This window comes from Triticum dicoccoides, chromosome 4B, assembly GCF_002162155.2.
Source record: "Triticum dicoccoides isolate Atlit2015 ecotype Zavitan chromosome 4B, WEW_v2.0, whole genome shotgun sequence".
NCBI classification, from domain to species: domain Eukaryota; kingdom Viridiplantae; phylum Streptophyta; class Magnoliopsida; order Poales; family Poaceae; genus Triticum; species Triticum dicoccoides.
In genome coordinates this window covers 440,826,662-440,848,981 of record NC_041387.1, presented here as the reverse complement: position 1 = coordinate 440,848,981, position 22,320 = coordinate 440,826,662, and the positions used below count along the sequence as shown (strand labels likewise).

The 22,320-nt window shown below is 42.8% G+C and overlaps 3 protein-coding genes, 1 long non-coding RNA gene and 1 pseudogene across 5 annotated transcripts; 4 read left to right on the top strand and 1 right to left on the bottom strand.

Annotated features, from left to right (window-relative positions):
• Nucleotides 1–1,605: 1,605 nt before the first annotated feature.
• Nucleotides 1,606–2,660, top strand: LOC119290771. The gene is made up of 2 exons (XM_037569415.1): nt 1,606–2,047; nt 2,181–2,660. Exons 1-2 carry the CDS (start codon nt 1,748–1,750, stop codon nt 2,262–2,264), a joined length of 384 nt encoding a protein of 127 aa, XP_037425312.1. The 5' UTR covers nt 1,606–1,747; the 3' UTR covers nt 2,265–2,660.
• A 2,160-nt stretch (nt 2,661–4,820) lies between these two features.
• On the top strand, nt 4,821–6,546 carry LOC119292728. Its single transcript, XM_037571454.1, has 7 exons — nt 4,821–4,876; nt 4,959–5,135; nt 5,216–5,341; nt 5,412–5,615; nt 5,709–6,004; nt 6,091–6,289; nt 6,373–6,546. The coding sequence occupies exons 1-7, from the start codon at nt 4,838–4,840 to the stop codon at nt 6,544–6,546; spliced, it is 1,215 nt and encodes a 404-aa protein (XP_037427351.1). The 5' UTR covers nt 4,821–4,837.
• Nucleotides 6,547–9,312: 2,766 nt separating this feature from the next.
• Nucleotides 9,313–9,934, top strand: LOC119292727 (annotated as a pseudogene).
• Nucleotides 9,935–11,701: 1,767 nt separating this feature from the next.
• On the top strand, nt 11,702–16,150 carry LOC119290768. Its single transcript, XM_037569414.1, has 3 exons — nt 11,702–11,813; nt 11,883–12,247; nt 15,923–16,150. Exons 1-3 carry the CDS (start codon nt 11,728–11,730, stop codon nt 15,940–15,942), a joined length of 471 nt encoding a protein of 156 aa, XP_037425311.1. The 5' UTR covers nt 11,702–11,727; the 3' UTR covers nt 15,943–16,150.
• Nucleotides 12,624–16,003, bottom strand: LOC119290770. 2 transcript variants are annotated; one of them, XR_005142048.1, is made up of 6 exons: nt 15,885–16,003; nt 15,602–15,771; nt 15,066–15,204; nt 14,677–14,860; nt 13,538–14,580; nt 12,624–13,039 (listed from the first exon to the last, which is right to left on the bottom strand). It is a non-coding gene; the product is annotated as an uncharacterized LOC119290770 (long non-coding RNA). The 2 variants fall into 2 exon arrangements; XR_005142047.1 differs by having other exon boundaries at nt 12,624–14,580.
• Nucleotides 16,151–22,320: the final 6,170 nt, after the last annotated feature.

The following is a 22,320-nucleotide window of genomic DNA, read 5'->3' as shown; positions in this document are numbered from 1 at the left end:
GATCCAGATCGGGCGAGGGCAGGGGAGAGGGGTGGGGGCGCGTGGGGGGGAAGGAGTGGGGTGGCTAGGGTTCGGCCGCGGGGGGGTGGGGGGGTATGTGGCCGGGGCGGCTGGGCCGATGGGCCGGCCCAAGGGGGGGGGAAGTTGGGCCAGGCCAGGGGCCAGGTGGGGCGGGGGAACTGGCTGGGCCAGGGGGTTTTCCCCTCCCTTTTTTTTAAATCATTTAATCCATTTAGCCATTTTATGAAATTATGCCGGTTGCACCATAATTACCTTTGTAATATTCGCCAACCACCTAACAATTTTATTTTAAATTTTTAAAACTTTTATTGTTTTCATCAATTTGAATTTTGAATTTGAACAGTTTCGAATTATTGCGAGGATAGCAACAGTAATCGGGATGACGTGCCATGATTAGCATGGGATTACTGTAGCAAGATTATCCGGGCGTTACACCTAGGCGGCATCTGCATCCACCGCACTCGCCATCTGCCCCAACTCTCACTCGCTGCACCATCCATGGTCTGGTCCAAAGCCACCCCAGTTGATAGCACCCACCGTCGTTCGCCGCAAGGGCGTCCTCACTTGACACACATCCCACTCAGCCTTACCAGCAGTTGCCGCCTTCTCGCACCGGAACCGCCCCTCCAAGACCTCGGTGGTCTCCTCTATCACACAGCCGACAGCTCGCTGCAGCTTGTGCATATACTCATACACCTTGTCTGCGTCCCAAACTGTTGCGCTGACCTCATGGAGTGCGGCGAACTCGGGCTCTTCCGGCGATACAGCGGAGGCCGCCATGTGGGCCTCAACCGCGTAGGCCTTTCCAGCCTCCCCGGCGCGCCGGAACATGGCAAGCACGGGGCTGTAGGACCGGAGGCGCGGCGCGAGGCCGTACTTCTGCCGCATGGTGGAGACGAGCCCGAAGGCCTCGTCGCGCCCTCGGTGTCTGCGGCTACGACGCGGCCGAGCGAGGTGATGGTGGCCTCAGACGGGGGCGCCCCGGCCTCCAGCATGTGGGCGAACACGCGGCGCGCGGCGGCGGCCGGGGGAACGCGGCGCGCGTCCGCGGAGGCGAGCAAGTGGAGCAGCTGCTCGTACTGGTGCGCGGCGAGGCGGAGGTCGGGCGTCGTGTCCAGGCCGGAGACGGCCGCGTCGAAGGCGGCCATGGCGGCTGCAGTCGGTGAGCGTGCACGACAGGTCGGAGTTGGGCCCTTCCAGCCTATGGGCAAGATGAAGAAAGGAGTGCGGGCGGAATTATTACAAAATTCAGGGGTTAATTTGTAAAATCGAAACGTTTTCCTGGATCCACTTACGTAGGGACGGCGGGTTGAATAACGAAAACATCAGGGACTTTTTCGCAAAAACGCCGACGACGTACGACCAGAAGCACTCCGTGCTTTATATATACATATATATATATATATTCCCTACTAATAAAGCACGGAGTGCTTCTGCTCGTCCGGCGTCGCTGGCATTTTGCGAAAAAGCCCCTCGGTTTATAAAAAATCAACCCGCAGTCCCTGTTTTAGTATGGGTCTCTATATAACGTTTCATTTTGCAAAAAAACCCCTGTACTCATTTGAATTTCACTCGTTGTCCTCCCGTCATCTTATCCATTCCTCCTGCGGCAACGGCGGCGGCTACGCCCATTCCGTCGTGCGCCGTCGACGGCCGTCGCCGGCGTGTGGCCACGGCGAAGGTGGTCGGCCCAGACGGCTCTTTGGTGCAGTTCGCGGCGCCCGTCATGGCGGGCGAGGCGCTGGGGGACGCCGCCAGCGCGTCGAGCTTCCTGTGCAGCGCCGACGAGCTCCGCTTCGACGCGCCCGCCCGTGCGCTGGCGGCCGAGGAGGCGCTGCAGCCCGTGTGGCTCTACTTCGCGAGCTCCGCTTCGACGCGCCCGCCCGTGCGCTGGCGGCCGAGGAGGCGCTGCAGCCCGGGTGGCTCTACTTCGCGCTGCCCATGTCCATGCTCCGCCGGCCGCTCTCCGGGCAGGAGATGGCCGCCCTCGCCGTCAAGGCCAGCTCCGCGCTCGCCGTCGCCAGCGGTAAGGGGCGGAAGGCGGCTCGGGTGGCGCCTCGCGCGGGAGGATGGAGTCCCTGACGAATTTTTGCTCCCGTGTTTTATTTGAATTTCTGACGGAAATCCTGCTCCCTTGTCCTTCTCAAACTCCTGCTCAGGTCTCCTTCTCAAACAAAGAAACCGTCCCGACCCGGATTGGAGTTCGCTGCTATAAGTTGAATTGTTCTTGGCCCGAATCATGAACCAGGCCAGCGCCACCAGCGAGTAGTGCACCGTCGCTTATGCTCCGCATCATGTCGCCTTTGAGTACGCTGGAGGAACAGGCACCGAGTTCGCCTTTGAGTACGCCGGAGGAACCGGCACCGAGTTCGCCTTTGAGTACGCCGGAGGAACCGGCACCGTGTTCGCCGGAATTCTTGGTCCAGAGAAGCACTCTGAGTCCAACGGTGGCTACAACACAGGTATGTGATGCCTCGACCTCCCTCAAAAACAGCCCTGCTGTTGCCCCTTCCCTCAAGCTTTTGTGTGTTCAGAGTATCTGTATTGTTTGATTTTTTGCATGCACTGTGGCTGGACATGATGTTGGCAGTGTATATCTTCTAGGCCAATTACTGAATAAATCTGACCATGGTTGATTCGGCAGTGTACTGATTGCTTAGTATAGATTGAAGCAGCTTATGCATTGGTGGGGCTGACAACTGAAGGAACTGCCCTGTTGTTGCCCCTTCCCTCTGGACATGATGTTGGCAAATACACTAGAGATTATGCTGCAATCTAGCATATATCTTCTAGGCCAATTACTGAATAAATGTGACGATGTTTGATTCGGCAGTGTACTGTTTGCTTAGTATAGATTGAAGCAGATTTTGCATTGGTGGGCCTGACAACTGAAGGAACTGCATCCTCATGGTGGCGCCGCGTTCCCTACTTTATTGTCCATGCTTCATAACATTTTTCAAGAATAAAAATCGTGACATGCATCCATGAGCACTCCTCTTGACTTGATTGTGTGCTGTAGGGACTCAAAGCCTACCAGTAATTGGGGTGGTCTGCCACTGAACATCCTCTCCAGCAACACCACAAAATACATACAGTTCCCTTTGATGTTTACATATAGCTTAAATTACAGATGTTTTTCCATATATTTAACTTCCAGATTGTATATGTATTGATTGTTAGATAAGGTAGTAAGATTTGACAACTATTGGCCATACAGGTATCTGAAAGTGGTACTTGAGCCATATTTCTTAGTTACACGGTTCTCATTCTACCATGGACCCCAGCTGTCAAGTTTACCCAATCTTTTTCTTATCGAATTGTTATTTTAATTCTCTCCGATTATTATTTCTGTGACACACGCAGACGCACATTAATGCAGAAGATAATACATGTCAATATTCCACAAATCCTATATAATTAACAATAGAAATCATGTCTGGAAAATTTGCTGAACTTGTGGTGTACACTAGAGATCATGGGCTGAGACAATGCAATAGAAATCATGTAGAGGCTGGAAAATTTGCTGAACTTGTGGTGCCTGTGTTCTTTCTGACAGTAGTTGTTTTATGGTGCTTGTGAGGCGTCGACCACTGGTGTTACTTCTTTCAAATTACAATGTTTTCTGATTACCCAGATGAGTTAATTCAGAGGTTACTATCAAATCAATGTGTTCTCAGGTTCAGTATTAATTAGGGAGTTGCTTTTGGCACAGTAGTTCAGAGTTTTCAGATTTTAATTAGCATGCATCAGGGTAATTCCTATTTAACAAACGGTTGCCAATTAATTGGGGAGTTGATGGTTAGGATTGAGGAGTCACTGATAATTAGCCTGCTTTTAAGTATCAGTTTGCTAAACAGGCAAATGCCTATGGGATTGTTGCTGGCATAGTAAGATACATCAATAGGTTTCTTGTTTGTTTGAAAGCACTGATGTGAAACTGCTATCATGACGTCATGTCGAGTTCTTTGGATATTCAGGCTTATCTCTTTATTCTAACGATAATGCATTTTTTATAGACCTGCATGTAGGATAATTGGTTTTGATGTCTCTGTTGTGTGTGCACTTGCAGGTCCCAAAGATGCCTGATAGAACTCGGGTGGAGGCCAAGGAGATTCGGCTCTCGGACATGCCACCAGTAACACTTGATGATAGCAACATGCACACTGTAAGTTTCCCCCTGCAAATTGCATATTTTGATATATGTTGCCGCTGTGAACATTTGTTGTTGTTAAATAGAGCAAGTCAATTTAGTTCAGCACTCAACAACTGCATCTACCTTTATATATACCCTAAGTGGGTTTTCTAAAGCAGTTTATTTATGTTGTAACTGCAGAAAACAGATGACACCTCCGAAATGAACATTCCAGAGGATTTCGATAACCGACCTTCAAAAAAAGCAAAAAATTCTGAATCAGGTGTTTTGGAGTCATCACCAATGTCACCAACTATGTCAGCATCTAATCCAGTTTCTGAATGTTTTGAATCGATTGTGCCTGAATCAGAAAATCAGATAGATCATGATCCATTGCCATCACCTTCTAGCTCGACATTAACTCCTGTTTTAATATTACATGATGTCAAGGAACCAGATCCAAATAAAGGGATCAAAGTTGATGAGACATATGATTATCTCCCACAAGGTATTTATTTATTTATTATGTATACTTTCGTATTTTATATATTCTTAAAAAAATTATTTTATGCAGACTATACATTGACCGACCATGATCTATGTGCTCATATAGCAATAGAATCATCTTTGAGTAAACAATTGCTCGTGGAGATAGATGAAAGTTGTGTCTTGCAAAATCAATTGATGTGCCTGCTAAATGAAAAGGAGTGGATAAATGATGATGTAAGTACCCTTACTCAAACTGGAAAAATATTCTAATCACTTATATCTATTAGTAATGTATTTTTAAATTTCAAAATTATAGGTGATCAATGCATATATATGTTGTATAAAGGACCAAATACATCTCCAGAATGATAATAAAGTATATTTTGAGAGTCCATTTGTTACCTCACTATTTAAACGAGATGGCGAACTTGGAATACAAAAAGATAGTGCCTTCATGACAGAGACTGTCGTCGAATATATGCAACATGACATGGTAATATCCATATTCATAATTTACATGTTCTATGTTTCATACATTTTCATCTATTATTTTCCTAATTATTTTTATTACAGATTAAACTTCCAATAAATGCCAACAACACACATTGGTATTTAGCTGTTGTGAATACAAAAAAACGTGAGGTTCAAGTACTGGACTCATTGTGCTGGGACTTTGACCGTGATGATCTCGCTCATACGGTTAGTTACAAAACCATTTTTAATATACTTCGCTAATGTGTATCATTTCTAACCATTATTTTATTTTTAGCTACGAGGAGTACAATTTCATTTGGACCTTCTTAAAAGTCAAAACTTGGTAAAAGACAATTGGAAAGACGTTGATCTCACTGAATGGAAGATCACAGAACAATTACAAAAGGCAATTCAAACAGACAGTTCTTCATGTGGTTTGTTTATGATCAAATTTATGGAATATTTCACCGGATGTGCACTATCTTACCCAATTACACAGGTATATATCTTTTTAAAATTAAAAAGTATGTTAATTTCCCAAAAAGTATGTTATTTTTTAAATAATTTACTAATAATTCTTTGTGTTGTACAGGAAATGATTACTTCATTTAGGTTTAAGTTAGCCAGCATACTATTATGTTGGAAAACAAACACTGCAGCAAGGACTACAATCGTTGAAGAAAGTAACGATGACACTAATGGAGATCCTGATGATGTTCAAATATTAGAAAGCCTAGATGATATAAAAATATCAAAGAAAAAAATCCCATTATCTGTTGAAAATAAATACAGATCACTAATATCTATTCTTTCTAATATGAGTGTACATGAATTAACAGCTGGACTCTGTAGCTTCATTAAATCAATCAATTACACTGAGATTTTAGAGTAAGTCATTTCAAATTAGTTTTGCAATTTTAAATTATCTTACTTATTTTCTTAATGGTTTATTTTATTAATTTTATCATTATCAGGAAAGTATGGATCCAAAGTTCAAAGCCATATCCGATTAGCTTGTCTCTCAGAAAACTACAAGAAATGCTGAAGGATGATTTACCCATGGACAAAGATTGCTTTAATTTGGTTGTACGGAAGATTATATTTGATGACATCCAAACGGCACAAAAAACAAAACATTCGATAGCAAAACATTATCTCGACATGAAATTTTGGGTATGTTTTTATATTTATTATATACTTTCTTTTCTATATTCTAATTTTAAAATACTTTTCTAATCAATTATTTTGTATACTAGATGACTACTGATTTTGGACGGCACCCAGAATTCCGTAAGAAGTTAGATGCTGAACAACTAGCAAATACTGTTCGTAATTGGCCTGGTATAAAATATAATGTTTCAACATGCAAAACGGTAAGAGCACTTTTGTATACTTTAGGCCACAATTTTTTTATTACATCTAATATGTAGCCTATTTCAGATTCATATTCCAGTACAATCCAACAGTGATTTCATTGTATTCACATTGGACAAAGATACCAGAACTGTGTACATTTTGGACCCTGCTCCTATTAATCCCATGTACCGATGGAACCCACTCGCAAAATATGTGCGCAAAATTATATGGATTGCAGAACACTTACAAAAGGCAATGTCAAAAGCATGCCCTGGGTCTATATGGAATGAGGATATTCTCCTATGGCATCAAAAAATCCTAGATGATATTCCGGTTTACAACAGGTATTTCTCAAGAGATGAATACTACATATTAAGTATTTGTTGTTTTGAATATATACAAAATTTTAATTACTAACATATATATTCTTATATATAAGGGAACTGTCCGGTTATGTTGTTCCTCTGTTCATGTCCACATGGGAAAATGAAAGACCACATTTGCCAATTTTAAAGGTAAATATCGCGACTATATAGATCATTAATATTATAATTACACATCTCATTCTAATGTTCTTCGTGTACAACAAATGTGGGTGTACAGGATGGATATGAACTCACAAAAATTATTTTGGGCCAACTCCTAACATTCAAGGACAATGAAAGTGAAGATAACATGCCTGCCGGTGTACTTGAATTCATCAATTGTATCAGGAAAATCCAATCTAAAAGTGGTAAGTGAAATAGTACGATTCGTAAGATTTCATAATAACAAATTATTTTTTCAAGATTGATTACTTGGTCGTGCTAACTTCCAATTTCCTCAAACAGGACTTGCGTGCTATTTCTGAAAAGAGAAGCTTCTCTGTTGGCTGGCATCTCTGGTAGTAGTTTTAGATAAGTAGCAAATGAACCAGTTGGGTCAATTACAAATATTTGGCTGTAAATGACTTTCAGTTTCTACCTTATAATGAAATGTAGACATGTACTCTTTAACAGTATTGTGATCTTGATGGTGGTCTTATGTATTGGTTGAAATTTCATAATGTTTTGCAGTGCTCTTATTATTTTATTTCCACAAATATGGGCCTCAGATTGTTGATTGCTTAACTGCTTCTGGGATGTAAAAGAAAAAAAACACAAAATATAAGGATCGATCCACAACCGATCCGGCGCTGGGATTGGGAGGATAGGATCGAGGGAGTGTTGTGGGGCTCCCGCTCCTTATTGGGCCGGCCAGGCCGGTTGATCTTTACCCATATTCTCTCTCCCGTCATTTCCTATGGCGTGCATGATTTATACTTAGGTCCATAAAAGAAGTTTCATCGAAATTGGAGAATTTTGGAAAAAGTTTTGTGGGCCAAACTTGTAATTGAAAATGCAAGGGATTTTGGAGAAGGTTGGAATGGAAATTGGAAAAGCAATTAAATAAAATACAAGCAAATATCAAATGATTTTTCAAAAATATCCATAGTTTTAATTTGGTGTGAAGTATTCAATCATGATGAAATGTAAAAATAAAATAAAATAAACATTATAATGATGAAAAAATTGGTCTTGGGTTGTTACAACTCCGATCTTACCTTATCTTCTTACGGAGGTTCAATCTATTCATGAGAAATCGTTAATTTCAATAATCTTCTAAGAAACTGGCAGCTAAATTTGATAACAAAACTTTATTTGATATATAATTTTTTTAATAACAAGTTAGAGGAAAATAGCATCTATTTTCATAAAAAATTAGTACGCAACCCACAAAAAAAATTACATATAAAAAATAAGGGTAGTATAATTATATACATCACTTGGCCTAACGTTGAAATTAGCATAACACTAAAACCGATTATTTAGAAATTAGCATAACACTAAAACCGATTATTTAATATTTTCTCTCTTTTCTCTATTTCCACATATCAACAAAAATCGTTGATAAGGATCGGGTAGGGTAAGGAATGGGAAAAGGATGTGTGATACTACTCAGTCTCATTCTTATATTATGGACAGAGGGAGTAATTTTTTTTTCTCCCGTTGCAACGCACGGGCCCATGTCCTAGTAATATATATATATATATATATATATATATATATATATATATATATATATATATATACACATAGGGAAAGACTATACCTATTATTAAAGCAAGGTGATATTCTTGGTTTCGTCCCGCTTCTGCTTTTATATTATGTGTGAAATACACGAGGTGGTACTAATTCGTCCGAAAATTGGGTTTCTGTCGTCCGTCGTCGGCGTTTTTGCACAAAAACCCCTCTGTTCCTAAGAAATCAACCCGCACTCCTATTCTATCTGAGAAAACGCTTCGTTTTTATGAGAACACCCCTGCGATCCTTAATTAGACTGGTTCACCACCGCGCCTTATCCATTTGCATTGTCCTCCGCCATGCACGCACCGCCCGCTTGCCGCCGGCGTCTACGCCGCAGGAGCGAAGGACGGGGTGATGCGTCCCGGCGGCCGTCCGCGTCGCCCGATACCAGGAATGGGGCGAGCCGTCGCGGCGGACGTGCGTTCGCGGCCATCTCCCTAAGACCAGGAATGGGGAATGGGCCGAGGCGTTGCCACGGAGGCCGGTAAGGCGGCCGGCGTGCTCTCTTGAGGCGTCGGACCAAGCACGGCAACACCGAGAGCGTCGGCGTGGGGTTCTTCAAGATGTTCAAGGTGGTGCCGATGCTCAACACTAGCACGGGCTGCAAGACGGCCATGCCCGTGCGCCCCCGCCGCCGCAGTCTGTTGGTCGCGGTTTCTGGGGGGCTGGGCGAGGCGGGGATGGAGGAGTACGGAGTGGGATGGATGGGGAAGGGGGGACCTGCTGGGCGAGGCCATGTGCGCCGGCGCGCGGGTGGTCGTGGTGGAGGCGGACGCCGCCTTCGTCCTCCACCTCCTCCTAACGCGCACGCTCGCCGCGGGGTGGCGGTGGGGCCATGCTCCTTGCCCTCGCGCACCCGTACTCGCACTCGGCAGCGGGGCCATCCTTGCGGAGCACGCGCCGGCGGTGACGCTCTTCGGGCACCCCCGCAGCCGGCTGAGCCTGGCCATCCATGAGGACACGCGGGCGCCGACGGCGTTCCTCATCGAGATGCCCATGCTGGCGGCGGCGCTGCACAGGGGATGGCCACGGGACCTTGAAGCTGGCGCCGGAGAGCGACAGCCGCAGCGTGCGGCGACGGCTCCTGTCCAACGACGAGTGGCACGTGCTGCGGCTGCTGCGCGGCGTCTTCATGGGCGCCGGGGTGCTGCTGCTGCCGCCTGTTGACGGCTCCAACTACCCGACGGCGTCCTACTAATCCCGCTGGCTGCAGCGTTGAAGCAATGATATCAGTGTGCGCATATGGAGTGAGAGAAGGGAGCAAGATGCAGATGCATCGGTGGAGACGAATGGATAATAAACTAGCGGTGGAGGACCCGTTTTCTTTTTGAGGCAAAGCGGTGGAGGACACGTGATGGCCTGATGGGTGTACGTGCCACCCTCTCAGCCCCAACTTTGTTTTTAACGTGTACGTGCTGCTGGCTCAGCCCCAACTTTGTTTTTAACGTACACGGGAGTTATAATATTTTCTTGCGTTTGGGCCAGTGAAAAAAACATTGAAAATGTAATATAATCTTTCAAATAAAAGAAACCTTCCATTAAAAAGCTACGTAATAAAAATCATTAGAGTTTGAATCTTTTGATAATAAACTCTCAAAGAGTATCCAACGCCAACCCTTGAAATGCTTGCAACCGTCTGGGCCGCACGGCCGAACATGTTTACCATCTAACGCCGGCATGTATCGTTCCGTCGATCGGTCCGGACTTCTTATTTTCCGCAATCTGAAAACAAACTGGGGGCTTATCAGGCGTACGGATTGCTGCCATGCTCAATTATGACTGCCATGGCCCACCCTTGTCAATTCCACCAGAAGTGGTCAGCGCCGCTCCAGAGCACCATGCAGGCTCAGATCGACGACTCTCATTGGCACTCTAGCATTGAAGCGGCGCCGACCGCACTGACATCCCAATAGAGGACACAACCGATGACAAGTCGATGCCACCCTACTCGCTGGTCCATGTGGATATCATCATGGGTTAGGCCCATGCTCACTACACCGAAGCGGTATTGGCCGAGTGGGAGGCGGCTAGCAGTCTGGCAGGCAGGCGGAGGTCGACGTTACGAACATCCCAATAGAGGATGCGACCAATGACGAGTCAATGCCACCCTCCTCTCTGGTCCATGTGGGTTTCACCATGGACTAAGCCCATGCCCACTTCACTGAAACGGTGTTGGCTGAGCGGGAGGCCTTGTTTGAATATATAACTATTTATTTTCTCCCCGTTGCAACCCACGGGCACATGTGCTAGTTATTAGAGAAAGATATTGATGTTCTAAGAACTAGCAGAGTGGCCCGCTCGATGCGCTGGCTAGAACTTTAGCAAGTTTAACAATATGATTTTTTTTATTTCTTTTAAAAATACATTTGGGACCAAATGTGTTGGTATTTACAAATACAAGGCCTCTTTTTTACCAAATGCAAGAGTATGTAACAAAGGTTGGTCAAAATAAATCAATATTCGACATCTTTGTCGGTTCATCGTGAAGTAGTGATTTTGAGCATAAGTGGAATTCCTTCTTCATGTGTTGGAAATATCAAAATGGCACGTTCGCGTTGAATCATTCGTGAGCCACATGTGGCCGGGTGATCATGCTTTTAGTGCGGGTGTGGCTCATCATAAAATGCGAGCTTATGTTTCCGAACAGGCACGTCGAACCATAGTAACTTTGTACATGTTGAAAATATAATTCATTTTTGGGAGTACCATTGGCACCGGAATTTTTTATAGTACTCCGTTTCTAAATATTTGTCTTTCTAGACATTTCAACAAGTGACTACATACAGAGCAAAATTAGTGAATCTACACTCTAAAATATGTCTACATACATCTGTATGTGGTAGTCCATTTGAAATGTCTAGAAAGTCAAATATTTAGGAACGGAGAGAGTATATGACTGTGTAATCTATGTTTGCATGAAAAATTATATCTAAATGCACGTATATGCACTATAATTTTGTGTAAATCATACCTAGTTAGTAGTTTTTTTTCTATTAAAAAATGAACTTTTTGTATTCTAAAAAATTGAATCATAGCCCAACATGCTCAAGCAAATGCGCACAGTGCGCACACATCTTCTCTCACTATGCTTCGGAAATAAAGGAAATTTTCTCTCTGACTCACACCTTCACACGCTGACATGTGTTCCCGATGCCCCGATCCCCTTTCTCCTGTCCTTCTCCTCTCCGCTTACTCCAGATTTGCTGCCACCGGATGAGGTCCGGCTTGTACCGCTGGTAAATCCTAAGCTCCCATGAGTTTCCCTTGATTTGTTGCCCTTAGCGGCTGAGCCTGCTCATCCTCAGCTGTAGGCACCCCCGCAACTCGAATCACTGGTGCGGCCACAGGGTAACCGGCGGCTGGTTTGGCTCCTCGTATGCCTCCTCTATTTCCTGGGCCGGTAACAGATGTGTAGCAGGGCCCGAGAAACCGCTGCGCAAGGAGGGAGGCGAGATCGTCGATCTGTACATTGTCGTTATTGTCGGCGTCCGTGCAGGTGATGTGGGCGTGGAGCTCGTCTCCCGCAGCCAGCATGGAAACAGCTTGAGTATGAGGATCCTGGCAACGTTGTCGTCCCCAAGCACGCGAGCCAGACGCCTCATCGCTGTTCCCACTCGAGGCGGCCGAGTTGTGGTTATCCTGGACAACAGCAGCATTCTTCGACCTACAGGTCCCTTTTTTCCCTTTTCATGTCTCTTTCATATTATTCTTTTTGCTTAACCTTTTCTTATGCGTGTACGATTGTAGCAAACTACCAATATAATTAATTAATGTCCGACATGTAACTAATTACTCCCTCCTTTCATCTATATAGGGCCTAATGTGTTTTTCGAGGCTAACTTTGACCAAATGTTAGAGCAATAATATATGACATGCAACTTACACAAAGCACATCATCAAATTCATATGTGAAAGGAGCTTTCAATGATATAATTTTCATAGTATGCATGTCATGTAGTATTAATTTTATCAATAGTCAAAGGCGGTCTTGAAAAACGCATTAGGCCCTATATAGATGGAAGGAGGGAGTATAATAAAATCATAAGTTTAACAAAACATCATTCTCCTAACCTTTCATTAAGTAGTATCGTAACAGAACAAAAGTTTCTTTTACAATAGTTCTCCAAGACCATGGTTTCGATCTAATGCTAGAAAAATACATAACAAACGTTAAGAAATTGAGGGTTTGCGTTAGGTTGACGAAGTATGATGGTGAGTCAGTTGATGTGCTTGGCCAGAAAATCCAGGAGCTCGTTTCTCCACCATGTTGTTGCTTGCTTCACAGACGATTCTTGCTTCGTTATCGTACCCATTGTCTTGTGGTACCAATGGTTGGCACTTCTTGTAGTCCAGCGTATTGGGACTCTAGGAGTCTTGCTGAATACACTGATCAAGTGAGTGTGCTCTATGGCCTTTATTTTGTACCCTAGAATGTCAACCTGACCCGCGGATAAGCGCGAACCTATCAAACCACAAAGGTAATTGCACAATGTTACTATCACTGCTTGTGTTTAACTACATCCCTGAAAATGTTTGAATTAAAGAGAATAACGTGACATTATGACGAATACGGCAATTGGAAATTTTGTACTCCCTCCGTCCAGAAATACTTGTCGAAGATATGCATAAAAATGAATGTATCTACAACTAAAATACATCTAGATACATCCATTCCTCGGACGAGTATTTCCGGACGGAGGGAGTATATTATAAAATCAATCAAGAGTAAGACTGCAGCAGAATTAGTCATGGATTAACGATTAAATAAATCATTTGGTCTCAAATAAACACTACGCAAGTTCATAGGAGTCAGGGCTTAGGTATATGTGTCAAACATATATGCAGCATCAGTGCTTGTTTAAACAGTCGTTTCTCTACAATCGTGTGGAACATATATAGGCTCATTATTAGTGTTTAAGTTTGATTGTGGAGGGATTTGGAAGAGGAGAAGCATGCTTACCTGCGACCTCTTTTGGCACCGGCCCACAAGCATATATAGTACTACCAGCAAGACGACAAAGCAAGCTACATTTAATTCCTTCATGATGAAATCCTGCACCTAGCTAACATAACCTATAAGGATCAATTAGCACATACACATGAATTTGAGCTGCACCTGTGTGGATCAATTTTTTCATAGCATACAGCCCAACATGACGACGTCCGTCGTCTTTGACTCATAGCAGTATAGATCAGACAGAAGGGCAAGGAAGATGTAGGCCTAACACCAGTGAACTATGGAGGAGATTTTACTTATCTTCCTCTATCCTCAGCAGTCAGACGACGACATCAACAAAGCAACAGGGCAAGAGCAATTTGGCGGCTCGCCTCTAGGGCAAGGCAAAAGTGTAGCGATATAGACCCATCTTTTTTTAGTTAACCCATCTTTTTTGACAGCCATATAGATCCACCTTTTCAAAAACAAAAATTGCCAAATAAAACATGTTGGTGCTATTACGATTATAATGGCATTGGTAGGTAAATTTTGTTCACTTATATATATATATCCTATTTAATGGCCATGAAACTTTACTCTGTTAAATAAACGGATAGATATTTCTGATTTTTGTAGTAACATATTTCTTATGGTTATCAGTATTGCATTTTGATTAATCACTCATGGTGATCCCGAATTCAACAGGACAATCATGTCCTTTTCCTAACTCAAATCCGGAAGGCTGAAGTCACCTAAACAATGGGTCAGCGTGTACATGAACCATCACATCATAAATTTCTAGTACTGATATATTGTTTTATTTCAAAGAAAATACATATACCAATACAATTAGTCCTAATTGTAATATCTACTTCCAAACCACATATCTTAAATTTCATATTGAGGTAATATGGTCTGAAAAATCATATGCAAGCTGTACAAAGTAAGTAGAGTTAGAACACATCCAAACAAATCTGTAAACAAAGAACACATCCCAACTACACCTACATGGACAACGTGAGATGGAGCATGCTGGAATTAACCACGATGTGTGGTTTCCTGTCCAGCTGTGACATTAAAATAATCAACGATTAGGAGTGTATTTAGGTAGCCTACGTTAGTGTAAATCACTAAATGATTCTTTTGCAATCAAATCCACTCACGTGCATGTTTTGCTTGTGGGTGTTTTTCCATCCGGTAAGATTCCATCAAGTCCTCTTGTACGTCAGTACGTGTGCATCCAGCCAATGTTAGGAAGTAATCAACATGCTTCCGGATTGTGCGTATATACCATCTGATCCATGGCAAAAAAGCATTGGCTGGGCAATCCATCATCCAGCTTCAGAGCTAATAAAAGAATTAACAAAAGTAACCAATGAGACACCACATGGAGCCAGATCAGACATTTGAGCGATGGGATATACATGCATATGTAATTTATCATACGACACCATATTACCTACTCTTACATTATTTGTGTATAAAGCAAACTTGGAATCAAATATGGTAGGTTTTCTTTGATATTTAGATATACATATGTTATGCAAGGTACCTTTTTTTCTGCATAATGTACTTGCACCATTGTCCAGAAGAGTAGGTTTTGGTAAAGTTTGCTTATGTAATGGGATGGCATTGTCCCAAGTGAGGCAGCACGGCCGAGACGTCGTCTTCAACCCCTACTCTCTCTCAACCTGCAAAAAAGTACAAAATTTGAATCCATAATATATCAGTCCAGCAAGAGACAAATAATTAATAGATAATTATGTATGCATAGTTAGCTTAATTAGCGATATTGCACATACATAGAAAATGAAAGAAAACCCCTTTCATGAATTATTTGTAATGGCGAAGGCAGAACTAAAACCGCTAGCTAGTGACAAATAAGTTTCTAACATTAATTGACATTGTTCTGAATAATATTATATGCACCAGTCCAAATGCTAATTGTAAGGAGAACAGAACTAAAACCAATGAAGATGTTTAGGTAACCGCAGATATAGGATCGAAGAATAGAGCACATTCAGCTTGTAGGTGCAGGGCGAAGTAACAAAAAGAGTACATAGCTTACACATAGATTAGTGCTTATACCAGAAATAATAAGGTAGCAGTCCAATGACCGTACGAATATGCTACTGAGCTTCCTTTGCTTGGTCAGCGTATGTGTCTTCTTGCCCGAATCCCTGAGACCTCGCCTCGCTGTTTTGAAGATCCTGACGGCTGTTGGGGGTCTAATACATTATGCATCTGATGTAACTAACCTGATCAACAAAATATAGATTCTTAGTCTACAGCTGAATATATTCGATGGAGATTCTTACAACTGTTGATGGCCTAATACCTACTTGAAATTATCAAAATTTGGACTGCCCACCTATCTCTTACGTATGTTGCATGCATATTGATCTGCAGACAGTACGCATGCCCGGTGATCCTCCTGAGGCTTGAGCCTGCATCCGGCTACTATGGAACAGGGCAAGGTTTACACCTTGGCTTCAGATTCGGTTCTCGTGGATGTACTTTGTAACCACTTTATCCTTTCCCTTCCCTTTCTTTGGAATATATGGATTGATTTATCATGCATCCATGATCCAAAAATTGGACGGGTGCTTACCTTCAAAAAAATGATCAGCACGACGATACGTGAGTCAGATAATGTCGGATCAACTTGCGCTTCAACCAGAGCCCACGGCGAAGTTAGGCATTCATCTTCCCTTGAGATCTGTACGCCTTTTACCCCGCTACCGATCGTAGTGTAGAAGACGTCAACAACAGAGAGGAGGCATCATGGGAGAGGAGCTATATACGGGTTGACGTTGAGGGTACATGATTAGCCCAAGGAGAGGCTTAATCCATCTCGCCGGCGACTTCATCGCCCGGCTTGGCTGCAGCGAGAGCATGGAGATGATAGATTAGGTGTTATGCGGGCGTGCTATTTTTGCCCTAGGTGCTAGGCTGTTTTTTTAGATCCAATTTGTGGGTATCTTCTTTTGTTAATATTTTTTTGGTTTTTATATAAAATGTGTGGACCCCTTTTTTAACGTGAGGATGTGTATGGACTCTTTTTTATAGGAGGTGTGTGGACTCTTTTTAACGTGAGGAGGTTTATTTTCTTAACATTTTTTCGTATGGAATTGTTTACGAACATCCATCGGCTAATATTGACGGTTGTTTCCAAGGCTACCAGATTAACAGACAGATGTTTCTAATTATTGTGGGATTTTCTAGGTATTTATCTTTTTTCTGATAACACGTAAAGCACTTTTTATATATAACAGATGATCATGATGCCCTCATGACCGTATTTTATCTTCTATCGACACCACTATTTTTAAACTTTGTGAACATATTTTCTGATATCGGCTTTCGCTTGAGGACAAGCGAGGTCTAAGCTTGGGGGAGTTGATACGTCCATTTTGCATCATGCTTTTATATTGATATTTATTGCAATATGGGCTATTACTACGCATTATGACACAATGCTTATGCCTTTTCTCTCTTATTTTACAAGGTTTACATGAAGAGGAAGAATGTCGGCAGCTGGATTCTGGGCTGATAAAGGAGCAAAATATTAGAGACCTATTCTGCACAACTCCAAAAGTCATGAAACTCCACGAAAGTCAGTTTTGAAATATATTAAAAATATTGGGCGAAGAAAGCACCAGAGGGGGGCCACCCACTGTCCACGAGGGTGGGGGGCGCGCCTCCCTGCCTCGTGGGCCACCTGAAAGCCCCTCGATGCCCATCTTCTGGTATAAGGTGTCTTTTGCCCCGAAAAAAATCATAAGGAAGCTTTCGTGACGAAGCGTCGCCGTCTCGAGGCGGAACCAATCTAGGGCTCCGGCGGAGCTGTTCTGCCGGGGAAACATCCCTCCGAAAGGGGGAAATCGTCACCATCGTCATCACCATCGATCCTCTCATCGGGAGGGGGTCAATCTCCATCAACATCTTCACTAGCCCCATCTCCCCTCAAACCCTAATTCATCTCTTTTATCCGATCTTTGTCTCAAAACCTCAGATTGATACCTGTGGGTTGCTAGTAGTGTTGATTACTCCTTGTAGTTGATGCTAGTTGGTTTATTCGGTGGAAGATCATATGTTCAGATCCTTTATGCATATTAATACCCCTCTGATTATGAACATAAATATGATTTGTGAGTAGTTACGTTTGTTTCTGAGGACACGGGAGAAGTCTTGTTATAAGTAGTCATGTGAATTTGGTATTCGTTCGATATTTTGATGAGATGTATGTTGTCTTTCCTCTAGTGGTGTTATGTGAATGTCGACTACATGACACTTCACCATTGTTTGGGCCTACAGGAAGGCATTGGGAAGTAATAAGTAGATGATGGGTTGCTAGAGTGACAGAAGCTTAAACCCTAGTTTATGCGTTGCTTCATAAGGGGCTGATTTGGATCCATATGTTTCATGCTATGGTTAGGTTTACCTTAATTCTTCTTTCATAGTTGCGGATGCTTGTGAGAGGGGTTAATCATATGTGGGATGCTTGTCCAAGGAAGGGCATTATCTAAGCACCGGTCCACCCACATATCAAATTATCAAAGTAACAAACGTGAATCATATGACCATGATGAAAACTAGCTTGACGATAATTCACATGTGTCCTCGGGAGCGCTTTCCTTTATATAAGAGTTTGTCCAGGATTATCCTTTGCTACAAAAAGGATTGGGTTACCTTGCTGCACCTTGTTTACTTTTGTTACTTGGTACCCGTTAGGAATTACCTTATCACAAAACTATCTGTTACCGATAATTTCAGTGCTTGCAGAGAATACCTTACTGAAAACCGCTTGTCATTTTCTTCTGCTTCTCGTTGGGTTCGACACTCTTACTTATCGAAAGGACTACGATAGAACCCCTATACTTGTGGGTCATCACACTTCCGTGATGATAATTTTGGTATTGTCATGGAACACTTCTACGACAGCACAGGTATGACTATCTTGATTCTATCATAAAATCGTCATGGATGTACATGCATGACAGAAAACGTGACCTGCTATGACAAACACGTATCATCACCGAAGTGGTTTTTTTGTCGTGCATTTCCATTCGGAGGAGCATTTGCTTCGGCAGTGGCTTGACGAGTTCTGCTTTGAGTCAAAGGAGCATCATCATTAGAGGACTCAGGTGCATTTCGTTCAATAGGCTAGACGCTCCCAGTAGCCATTTGTCGAATAGCATCTGATATCAGTGGTTCATCAATCACATTTGGCAGGTGCTCCTTTTGGGAGCCGTTCGATTCATCAAATCACACATGAAACTTTTCCATAACTTTCATGTGATGAGAGTTATAGACACGATACGTATGCGAGTTTGAGCCATAACCGAGAAGAAAACCTTCATGTGCCTTAGGTGCAAACTTGGAAGAGTGATTCATATCAAGAATGTAACAATGTGCACCAAAAACATGTAGACAAGAAACATTCAGTTTCTTGCCAGTGATAAGCTCATAAGAAGTTTTCTTAAGGAACTTGTGAAGATAAACACGATTGATAACATGACAAGCAGTGTTAATGGCATCAACCCAGAAGCGAATGGGAGTTTTGTACTCATTGAGCATTGTTCTCGCCATTTCAATGAGAGTTCTGCTCTTTCGTTCAACAACTCCATTCTGTTGGGAGTGTATGTGGCAGAGAACTCATGAGTAATACCATGTTCATCAAGAAATTCAGCAATATGAGTATTTTTAATTCAGTTCCATTGCCACTTCTGACATGCTTAATTCACACATCATATTCATTCTGGGCCTTCTTAGCGAAACTTTTGAAGATATCTTGGGTGGAGGTTTTGTCTTCGAGAAAGAATACCCAAGTGTATCGAGAGAAATCATCAACAATAACTAGACCATAATGACTGCCACCGAAACTCACATAAGTTTGAGGACCGAATAAATCCACACTAGTACATCGAGCTGCTAAACAAACGGTTTTTAACACCTTTCCGCGACGGCCTTTGGAACCGTCGCCAAGTGAGTGTGGGCGATAGGGGGGGTCCTTCCCACACGACCCAGAAACCGTCGGGGATATGCCCTCCTGGCACACACACTCGGCAAAATGAGGTTGTGTGCGACCGGCGAGCGCTCAAATACGGAAATACATACAGTAGAGCTAAAAAATACAATTATACGGCGAAATTGTTTCCAGTTGCAAGTACATCCCACACAGTCAGCTAGCGCTAAACGTTTCCATCAGTATATACATCCCACACAGTCGCTCCAAGAAAAACGTTTTTGTCCGCAAGTACATCACACACAATTTTCCTGGTTAAATCGTTTGTGATAACATTTCCATTGCACACTGTATTAACAATTTTATCGTTTGCGTTATTGAATTCATCACACACGGAAGAAACTGTGTGTCAAGGGCTGTCCATCACACACAATTTTTTTATGGTAAACGTCTGCGCCAGGTGGCCTAACGCAAACAGTTTTCAAGAGGATGTCATATGTGATTGTTCATTAATCTAACACGGTTTGTTCCTAGAAACTGTGTGTTATTGAATGCATCGCACACGGTTTTTTCTCAATAACCGTTTGCAATAGAAAAACCCAATTAGCAAGCTAATTATCCAATTATTCATAATCCATTTATTAATCTAATTAACATTTCATATTAAGCACACAATATATTTCATTTTCATAATTGAAATACATCAGAGTACAACATCATATAGCTTCAGCACTCAGCTACCCCATTACACAACTACACCAGGACCAAGTTTCAAATGAAACATCTATAACCTTTCGAAATTAGCATCATAGATGGTACATAGACAAATGTATCTCATCTGCAAAACTGCTGAAGCAGAAGGCCAATATTGAGCCTTCATTGATGTTGAAGGTCTTTGTAACTTTAGGCCAGTGCATGTGGATGATTGATCGTCCATCCTTCGTCCTTTTCAGGAACACTTCAATATTTAACCGTGGGTGTTGTATGGATACCTTCCTCGCCTCCTGGCCATACAGGTGGTTTGAGAGGTAATCATCAGTGAACTGCTTTGGAAAGGCCTGAAAACAATGATGTGCATAAATATCTTCTCTATATTGGAAATGGGGCAAAGGGATAAAAAAGGCAAGGTATAATAGTTAGTACCATCCTGTAGTGAACTGATGTCTTCTTCATTGTGCAGACAAAGATCTTGTTGTTTTTTGTCGCTAATTTCTCTATCCTAACAATCTTTCTGAATTTCTTGACTTGACTAATATTCATGGACAACTCATTCCCCCATATGCAATAAGGGTTGGACAGTGGGTTAAAACCTCTGACAGCAGGACCTACATGTGCAAGACCAAATTGTTAAAAACCTAAATATTAGAATGGTTCCTGCAATTGCACAGTAATGTGCTATTAGACAACGGACCACGCACGTGCTAACCTTGATTGTAAACCTCAGTGCTTTCCATTGTTTCCCTGTAACACATATAAGGTAGTTAGTCATCAGGTTAAGTAAGGGTTCGCATGCTATCAGTAAAATATGTTGATGAAAAATAAGCACATTGCAGATTCATTAGCTTAATTCAAGCCACATGGAAAACCTATTTATCCAAACCAAGCATGATTAAGAACTAGGAAATATAGCACTTGTATATGTTTCTCATGTATTAAATGCAGCCAAATTCGATTTATTCCTCACATGGTATACAATAACAGAATGCAGCCACAACAATTGAACATCGCATTGCAGAATTGAACCAAGCAGTTAACTACACACCACAACAAATGAACCAAACGTTAACTAAGCACCACATTGCCCAATATAACATACTCCTAATAGAAAATCAGACAGTTAACCAAACCAAGCATGCTTAACAACTTGGAAATATAGCAATTGTATTTGTTTCTCATGTATTTAGTACAACCAAATTTGATTTATTCCTCACATGGTATACAATAACAGAATGCAACCACAACAATTGAACATAGCATTGCAGAATTGAACCAAGCAGTTAACTAAACACCACAACAAATGAACCAAACATTAACTGAGCACCACATTGCACAATATAACATACTCATAATAGAAGATCAGACAGTTAACCAAACCAAGCATGCTTAACAACTTGGAAATATTGCAGCCTGAAGAATTAAACATCACATTTGCAGAATTGGACCAAGCAGTTAACTGAACACCACATTGCACGACATATAGAACATATACACTATAGCAAAAGACTGCATGGTAAAAGTAGATAGCACAATTCACTAGAATTTGTTAAGGAAAGGCAGTAGCTAGCAAACTATGGCCTCGAGAAAATGCCACGAACTATCGTTTAAAGCAGCCAGCTGCGTCGCGGCGTTGGCGCGCGAGGCGTCAACGGTGGCCTCGACGGTGAGGTGCTCCTGTTGGGGAACGTAACAATAATTCAAAAAAAAATCTACGTATCACCAAGATTAATCTAGGAGATTCTAGCAACAAGAGAGAGAGAGAGAGGACGTGCATCTTCATACCTTTGAAGATCGCTAAGCGGAAGTGTTGCTAGAACGCGGATGAGGGAGTCGTACTCGCGGCGATTCAAATCACGGAAGATCCGATCTAACGCCGAACGGACGATGCCTCCGCGTTCAACACACATACATCTCGGGGACGTCTCCTCCTTCTTGATCCAGCAAGGGGAGAAGATAAGTTGAGGGAGAGCTCCGGTAGCACGACGGCGTGGTGGTGGAGCTTGCAGTTCTCCGGCAGGGCTTCGCCAAGCACTACAGAGGAAGAGGAGGTGTTGGGGAGGGAGAGGGTTGTGCCAGGGGAAGGGTGCGGCAGCCCTCCCACCTCCCCTCTATTTATAGGGGC

Excerpts from the sequence above, each read along its gene's own strand:
- LOC119290771 (XM_037569415.1), top strand. The coding sequence starts at position 1,748 with ATGGCGGGCGAGGCGCTGGGGGACGCCGCCAGCGCGTCGAGCTTCCTG. Across the intron at positions 2,048-2,180 it reads CGCGCTCGCCGTCGCCAGCG|GTCTCCTTCTCAAACAAAGA; the intron begins GTAAGGGGCGGA and ends ACTCCTGCTCAG.
- LOC119292728 (XM_037571454.1), top strand. The coding sequence starts at position 4,838 with ATGTGCCTGCTAAATGAAAAGGAGTGGATAAATGATGAT. Across the intron at positions 5,616-5,708 it reads TATCTTACCCAATTACACAG|GAAATGATTACTTCATTTAG; the intron begins GTATATATCTTT and ends TGTGTTGTACAG. Across the intron at positions 6,290-6,372 it reads ATCTCGACATGAAATTTTGG|ATGACTACTGATTTTGGACG; the intron begins GTATGTTTTTAT and ends TTTGTATACTAG.
- LOC119290768 (XM_037569414.1), top strand. The coding sequence starts at position 11,728 with ATGCCCCGATCCCCTTTCTCCTGTCCTTCTCCTCTCCGCTTACTCCAG. Across the intron at positions 11,814-11,882 it reads AGGTCCGGCTTGTACCGCTG|CTGTAGGCACCCCCGCAACT; the intron begins GTAAATCCTAAG and ends GCTCATCCTCAG. Across the intron at positions 12,248-15,922 it reads CAGCATTCTTCGACCTACAG|ACAGTACGCATGCCCGGTGA; the intron begins GTCCCTTTTTTC and ends ATTGATCTGCAG.